General features: G+C 31.7%; 1 protein-coding gene across 1 annotated transcript; it reads right to left on the bottom strand.

The window, feature by feature from the left end:
* Window positions 1–4,051: 4,051 nt before the first annotated feature.
* On the bottom strand, window positions 4,052–8,814 carry HELRODRAFT_188327 (hypothetical protein; the record flags this gene model as incomplete). The annotated part of the gene is made up of 5 exons (XM_009017440.1): window positions 8,015–8,814; window positions 6,340–6,474; window positions 5,237–5,333; window positions 4,610–4,761; window positions 4,052–4,162 (listed from the first exon to the last, which is right to left on the bottom strand). Exons 1-5 carry the CDS (start codon window positions 8,060–8,062, stop codon window positions 4,052–4,054), a joined length of 543 nt encoding a protein of 180 aa, XP_009015688.1. The 5' UTR covers window positions 8,063–8,814.
* Between the last annotated feature and the right edge of the window lie 316 nt (window positions 8,815–9,130).

The following is a 9,130-nucleotide window of genomic DNA, read 5'->3' as shown; positions in this document are numbered from 1 at the left end:
AGATGTGCTGTACCAGGATGACACGGAATAACAACTTTGCCGCAAATGATGCTACTGATGACGTTGGTGATGACAATGATGAAGGTTGGAATATTGGTAACGATAAATTTATAGGAATCATCATCATCATCATATTGCACTAATCAGAACAATCATTTCATATGATACTGAAAACTAAAATAGCCGACGTAACGATTAAAGAAAAACATCCGTTGATGATTATAAGAATTATATAAAACAATTCACATATTTTTAGAATTTATTTTTTCATAATTCCACGCAGTCAAGTTTAAACTTGAATGTTATAGATGAGTAAATTCTCAAAGAGCCTAGAAGAATATCACTGTTCCGCGCTGTTACATGATCGTGACATCGACGAAGATGATGATGATGAGGAGACTGAAGATGAACTGCATGCTTTCGTACGTCAGTCTGTATATACGTATGTATGTATACAAAAATAGAAAGAGACATGTATATTTACATCAGTTTATGTATGTACGTATGTAAATGTACAAACGTATGTGTTTGAATTTAGATATGTGATAATGTGCATACAATTATAAGTTTGCGACGTATGGTTTATCACCTACAAGTTATTTTGCACATGTTCTTCAGAATTAGGTTTTTTATTATTAATATTCTTTAAATCAGAATCTGACAATTTGACAGACTGAGGTTTTCAAAAAAAGTTTAGCATAAATGTATGATGTGCATTGTTTGAATCTAAACTAGGCGTAAAATAATTAGACTGAAGTTGCCTCAGTGGCTTAGCTAACAACTTCGGCGCGCTGGCTCAGTTCGCTGGTGACAATGCTAGCTATCAATACTACGTTTTTGGCTACTCAGTATTTATTTCAATGTTTCTACGGTATGATATAGTGCGACAAAGTGAACAAATTAAAAATTTATGTCAACTAAGTAAGAAGGAACATCAAACGTTAGTGTCAATTTGAATGTCTCCATACTGGGAAATAAAAAAATATTTTAAAATAATTTTCAATATTAAAAAATATTATTTTTTTAAATAATTTTTCAGGTTTATATTAGTTATCCTGGTGTTTCGTTTTTAGCAAATTAGCAAGATAGTTTAATTTTCATGGGGCTCGGTTACATAATCTTATTCGATTTTTGTCGCTCAACCCACCTTCTCTGTTAATCCACACTATATTATTAATTTGAAAAAATACTTATGTATATAAAACATACAATTAAATACAGCACGTATGTGTACAAAATTTAAAAAAATAATAATATTAATGATGATTATTATTACATACTGTTTGTAAAGCACTTTTTATTAATGATAGAAGCGCTAACTGGAATGAAAGTAGCATCGTGTGACAACTGATGGTGACGGATGCAATAAATAAGATCAGTGATGTGGACATGTTATACAAAAATACAATTATAAATTCAGTAAAAGTTAAAATGTTAACGTGAAGGTGGCTACGAATCGGTTACAAAACGTGATCCAATTTCAAACCACCTGGTATCAACCTCATCGCCTGATGCTGAATTGACTGCAATTCTGCAGTATATCCGCTTAACAATCCATAAAACAGGTATTAACATTTAAACATGAACATACAAGTGCACTAGGCCTTATAAATTATTTAGAAAACTTTTTGTAAGCTCAAGCTATAGTTGTTTTGTTGGTAAAAAAAACTTTGTGTAAACATTATGTGACATATCTGCCATACAAATCCATAGATGTAAAACGACGTACGGTCGAAATCGCCAAAATGGGGAGACTCAATTTTTTTTGTTGCTTAGCCCTCTCAGGATTGAACATCAGCCTTTTTTTTCATAGATTTGTTAATCATAGAATGGCAAAATGTAAATCTTTTAACTTAATCACCAAAACCTGAGTGAAATTATGTTATAATGAAAACATCTGTGTACATTTCAGTGCAATGAATACAATGAAGGGTCTAAAAACGAGTCTTGACCAAATTTTAACAGGTGCTAAATACGATTAAAATAAAACTAGTTGTGTGCGTTAATTAAGCTGCAACTTAAAACATTTAAGAACATTACCAAATATTCCATATGGGTATTTTCATGAGTTTTTCAATAAGTAGCGAGTGGCGAACACAATCAAAAAGTTTTCAAGTTTTTTTAATAATTATTGAGTATCGTGCCTTTTTAGACATTTGTTGATAAATACAATTTAAAAGAAACATCATTTGAGGTTTGTGGGAGGGTTGAGTGAGACTGTCGATGATCTATCTGGCTGGCTGGCTGGCTGGTGAAATTCGACAAAAAATTCATTGCATCCTTTTATTATTTAACGTGCGTTTTTTCTTAAATTGGGATGACAACAACATATTTTTTTAAATATGGATAAAATGTGAAATGGCTGAAACTAATCGATAAAATGTGTGATAGTCATTTTAGGCGGAGATACAAAGAACACGATTTTATAATTTATATAAAAAAATATGAAACTAAAAAATATTTAAATATAAATAAATAAATAAATATTTAAATATAAATAAATATATATATATATATATATATATATATATATAATGTATAATACAGATGTGCATATAAACCCATGCGCCACATATGTAATATGTATTTGTGTGTGCACGTGTGTCTTTGTATTTGTATATACAAACACAGTAACAAAAGCACTCAGGTTTTTTATTTTGTTGTTTCACTATGATGCTGAAAAAATGTTCTCCGCGCAGTTTTTAACGCGCACACGCAGTTTGTTGTACGTTAGAGAACGCTCGGTGGATGCAAGCCTCGTGCCATGAACAATATATATGAATGCTGTTGCAACTGCTACCTACTGCTTCAGTTGAATGTACGTAGAAATGTAAACAGCCTGTTTGTACTGTACGTACGAACGGGTCGCATGCACGAATAAAAACGCTTTGAAATGCGTACGCCATGTACGTCTGTTTGTATTATTTTGTATTTGTTTGTATTATTTTGTATTTGTTTGTATTATTTTGTATTTGTTTGTATTAATTTGTATTTGTTTGTATTAATTTGTATTTGTTTTTTTTATTGTATATCAAGTGATTATGAAGTATGTCCACGAATAGATATATAAATATGTGCATAAACTGTCATTTTTTCGTTTTTAAAAAGTTTCATAATGGTTTTATTTTTTATTATTTCTACTCATTTTTAAAAATTAGTGTTTTTGACATGTTTTTTGTTCTCTAAATAATCGAGACTTAAAAGTAATCTGTTGAATTCAAAAATCCCATTTGTTTTTACAGAAAAAGTACCTGGCAAGACATTTAACATATTGAATAGACCCAGACGTACGACTTTACGCATATACACGATATGAAAAGTGATGCATAGATCAGGCATCCAACCTCCCATGACAACTCTTTATAACAATTGCTACGCATTTTCATTTAAAAGCTATCCCACAATGTCCATTCACGTCTCTGCGCCACAATCCTGCGAAAGTTCGTAACGAAACAGCAGCACAGTGTCATGCACGCAGACATTCAAGCGGATATGCACGAAGATAAAAACGACGAATGAACACGCAAAGAACATTTAAATTTTTCCAGCCTATAATCCTTTGAATAATAGATACATCGAATTTGAAAATTGGTTCAAAGAATTTCTTTATTTCTTGCCCGCAGAAATAAAACTAAAAAAGTTTTAAATTTTTAAATTTCCTTATAAATTCTAGAAAAGTGATAATACACGCCATTTAATCAAATCAGCATAAATAATGCATGCCTTTGCACGTAGTTTAATAGGCGTGCAGTATCTTCCTTCATTCTCTGTCATTTCACAACTCACAACAAATATTCGTTAAGCTTATACCCTTTTATACTTTCATAAAAATGTATTCTACAAAAACTTGATATCATTTTATAAACTGACCGAATGAAGTGCATATGACCAAATCTACATTATACACAGAATTAATTATAAGCATTTGTTTGGATGATGAATAACACGCAGATATTTATGCTCATCATCATTTATTCTGTGCAAACAAATTATTTTCCCTATGCAAAGCACGTACATGTACACTACATAAATGATATCATAATATACAGTGTCAGAGGCGGATTTGATAATCTGCCGTCCATAGGCTATCACTATAACGCTGCCCTCCTCTGTTTCGTGGGCATCGCTTGTTTTTCAACAACCATTCATACTTCAATAAATACTTGAAGCAGTGAAATGTTTTAGTCCAATTTTTTGTCTTTTATCTCACCCCTTATAATGAACAAACAGTTCAGTTTAATATAATATTATGGCTACAGTCGGATCGCAAATCTTAACGATTAAAACTAACGACCCTCAAAAATAAATAGAAACGCCACAAAACTGACGAAGTAATTTGTGGGGGCAATATAAAAGAAAAACTGCGGTGCAAGGGACGAAACACGTGTCCGGTCCGTCCTAACGAACACCATTCTTTTCCTCTTTTCACTACTACGCAGTACGCACTGCTCTTCCTCGTTTGGTGTTCTCTTACATCAACGCAACCGCCACGCTACCGTTCTAAAATGCTGTTGGAAGTAAAAATTAATAATGATAGACATATAGACTTACTATAAAATAACACAAAACACATTATATCCATTTTGAACAAAGTTTCGTCATTTCTGACCTCTCCTTTTAGAATTTTTCTTTTCATTTTTCTTGTAGTCGTCTCTTTGTATTCAGTGATTCCAGTCTTTACTACAAAAGCTCCATTTTCATAAATGTCAAAGTCCTCTCTTACACTTGTAACATGTTCTGCCCATGATTCGTAGATTTTGGCTACAACGGAAAGGTCAAGGCCAGAGGATTAAAGTTTTTGTGTGGTCTTAGCAAAATGAATTTTTCGTCATAGAAACTTTTTGATAAATTGTTTTTTTACTTATTATATTCGTTTACAGTGTAAATATTAACATTATTCACAATAACATTAATATAAATATAAATATAAATTGTCGGTTGATAATGTCTTCAGAAGAAATGATTTTTTATCAAATTCCTTTAAATGTTATTGTAAATAACAATTTATAAATTATATAACATTCTCAAAGTTTTGTAAAATCACCTAAAATAATAAATTAACGAATCAAAATTGTTATAAAATAGAATTGAAATTTTTCTGTATGTGTTCTACGCATTTACATTTATAACAGCAGCTATAAATTTGAATAATAATTTGCGACCTGCTCAGTAGCTTATTTTATTTCAATTTTGTTCTTTTATTATTTTTAAAATTTTTTTCAGAATTGTTCTTTACCTATTTCCAAAATTTGCTGCCACCTAAATTTGCCGCCCTGGGCTATAGTCCATTTTGCCCATACGAAAATACATATCTGACTTGTGTACAAATATTGCTGCAGAAAAAAAGAAAAAATGAAAATGAAAGAGAAGAACGAAGTTCACATGTCTGCCTTGCGCTGTGTTGTGTCTATATGTAGTATGCCTTCCATGACATCAGAAATAAATTATGATAATGGATCCAGGCATCGCAAACTATAAAGGTATTACATATTTTTTAACATAAATTTGCAAGAAAAATATGAAAATAAAAAAATTGTGAAGAAAAAATGAAACTAAACAAAATGTTCAACATATTTCATTGTACTGCTTTAATGATATAATTGTTTTGTGCATTGCCGTCCATGAAAACCAAATCTCCTACAAAACTCACTAATTCGATTTTATCAAAAATATATCTAACAGTACTGACAAAAGTTTCACTTTTTAGTACCTTTTAAATATTTTTTCAATTGCTTAACGTAACAAATAAATTTTCTGCCGTATGTTTGTTACTCTACTTGCACGGAACAATGCTGGGTGCTATCAAAATTAGGATTTTTTGAAGCTCGTACTTGTCAAACAATAATTTCAAGTACTCAGTGTTGTGCTCACGAGGAAACATGAGTTGAATTTGCCCGCAAAAAATCTTTACTCGGAATATATTTTTGACACAATTTAATCTTGAGAGAATATTTTTGTAATTTTCTGACATGAAAGTGATTTTCAGATCAAACCACTCAGCAACATAACTGCAGCACTCATTCAATAACAAATACGCAAATAAATACGCATGCGTTCCGTTAACAGACTCAGAAAGTGATTAAAAGCTTTTAACAATCTTGTTGCGATATTAAGTCGTATAATATGCCAGGGTTTTCTGCACTTCATTCAGGTTTTTGCGACAAAAGACCTACTGACTGTGTTCAACCCACCTGTTGACATCTAAACATGTACAGTTAGGCTCAAAAAACATTTACGCGATTTTTTGTTTGCAACTAATGCAACTACATTTATCAATAACTTGAATAGAAAGTAATTTTCAAGCATTTCTTCATGATCTACTTATGAACATTTTTCTACGCGGGTGGCTGATTTGATGAGCAATCTTGACCGGCAAGTTAGCTCAGACGCTGGAAGTGCCACGTCTTTTTTGTAGTTATTGCACGACGAGCCGGTTTGAACACTGCACGTCCGAAGCTCATAACCAACATGGGCCTTGTGTATGTGCGTTGATGTGCAGCTTGTGTGTACGTAAAATATGAAGTCACGTACAGTTTTAATAACACAAAAGTTTAATTGTAACTAAGTACGAAATCACAATAAATAAATTGAAAAAATCTTATATTGTATGTACTCACAAGTTCTCGCTTGAGTTTTCATCCCTCTCAGCGTCATTATCATTCTTATTTATTTAGATTTATGGTTCCACCTTGAGGCGCATCCGATAAAGCTCGGCCTACTTAATCACTTTCTCGTTCTCTCATTTATTTATTATTCTCTAATTTATTTCGTTTCTCTTTTACAATTTTCTCTCTTTTGCTCTTTCTTTCTAACGGTTTTCATGGGAAACCGTTTGTAACAACCTTACAACCACTCTTAGCATAAATGAAGTGCAGTGAAAATAAATGTATAGAGCTGGGGCAATAATTGTTACATTGAATGAGTCTATTCAAAATAAGAAGACATTTTGAGACCTCTTTCCAAACAGTTCGTCCGTAAACTTAATTTCTCACCAGCGAGGTTCACACGTTTATATCATTCAGGTAGAAAACATTTCGTGACGAGCGCAGTATTCTGGTAATATAAATCATCGTGATGAGTGCAACAGTAATATAAATCATGTACACAATCTGATTCAAGCGTTAATTAATTTTTACCTGCGGTAGAAATAAAAAGTTTGAGAACAATTTTTGCTGAGTACCTTCACATATACCTCACCCTACCAATAGTAAATAAATATTTATATACATATATGTAGGATAACATTACTAATTTTACATTCTTTCATTGAAGCTAAATCGAATTCACAATTTCTTTAAAAGTTTTCTAAAATGAAGATACATTTACATGGGTATATATATATATATATATATATATATATATATATATATATATATATATATATATATGCATGTGTGTGTGTGCGTGTGTGCTTAAGGGTGTAAGCGTGTCTGTGTGAATTAATTACAATTTTTTTTCAATAAAATAATTAACAAAATGTTCATTAATAGACCAAAAGCAAATCAAAATGTTCATTAATAGACCAAAAGCAAATTAAACAATTAATTTTGACAATCGTCTAACATTAAAATACAAATGAAATAAATTTTCCCCGCCAATCAGCTAGCTAATTGATGTCTAAGTTAATTAAATTTAATTCATAAAAGAACTAGTATCCATTTATAAGCATCACAGCATTACATCATTTATATGGAAAAAATGTAATCATATCGAACTCATTTTAAATCCTTATATACAATTGAGAGTAAATAGGAATGCTAAACGATGCATCCATCTATCATTGATGCACCCATTCATCCATCTTTCTATTGATGCATACATCCATCTATCTATCCGTGCAATCATTCCTCAATCCTTCAATCAATGCATCCACACATGCACGCACACGCATATATATCCCCATAAATCCATGCGCGTATCCATTTATGCTGCGTATCCATCCATCAATCCATCCATTCATTCATCTATATATAACTCATGGTTGTTTCAAACATGTGCAGGCAGATAAGCTTACGCTACCAATGGTGCTACGAGGTGATGTGCACGCATTCGCGCCTTCCATGGCTGTTAGGCATCCATGCACCGCGCGTGTATACTTAACGCGTAAACTTACGTGTGCATGTTTTCATGTCTGTGTATGTATGCATGCATGCACTAATAATGCATATATGTATGCATGTGTCCGAGTAACCGTGTACAAACGTGTATATGTATGCATGCATATATGTAATATTTATGCAAGTTCGTATGTGTAGGTGTATTATGTATGTATATCACGAATGTAATGTATCTGTATGTATTACATATATGTAAATAAGTGAATATATATATATACATATATATATATATACAGTGTATGTACATTGACAAGCATCTATTTAAAAATATAATAGAACAGCAAATGTATATATACCCGGAATATTTATATGTTTAGGCATTTGAAAACAACAATTGAATGAGCACGTATAAATAATAACACAAAAGGAAAAGCTCTAACACAATGCGGTATAATTCATTCAGACGCACTCCAGTTGCCATTTGTGAAATGTTCCCATCCTTCTTTGGGAAACAAAATTTACTGCACGCTCGTGCATTCAAACGATTTTTAATAAATCACTGGGAGGAGGCCGTGTGTCAGCGAAGTAATAAGTGATAATGTTGGAGGTCGTTGGATGAGTTTAAAGGAGCCAGTCAGTACCCTGAACGAATTTGAATTTGAAGGGGCAGTCCCCTGAGTGAACTTGAAGGGACCAGTCAGTCCCCTGAGTGAATTTGAAGGGCTCAGTGCAGTAATTTCCAACGTTTGTGATATGATGTTTAAACCAGTAAAACAGAAATATTTTAAAAAAATCATTTTAAAGTGTGATATATAATATAATTATTCCTAACACACATTTCTTACAGTTCATTTCATGTCATATTTTTTAATAATATATATATATATATATATATTATTAAAAATTATTAATATATATATACTTCGAAATATTGAAATATACACTGAACAATACAAATAAACAAACGAACGAATGAACGACAAAGACAACAACCATAACAACAACAAAACAGAAATTCGGAAGCTATGAGACATGATGACTTAAGCGTTACATCAATAAAATGAAAGTACGAA

The sequence above is a fragment of the Helobdella robusta genome, assembly GCF_000326865.2.
Source record: "Helobdella robusta unplaced genomic scaffold HELROscaffold_2, whole genome shotgun sequence".
NCBI lineage: Eukaryota > Metazoa > Annelida > Clitellata > Rhynchobdellida > Glossiphoniidae > Helobdella > Helobdella robusta.
The sequence above is the reverse complement of the archived record's forward strand: the minus strand, read 5'-3'. Positions and strand labels throughout refer to the sequence as shown.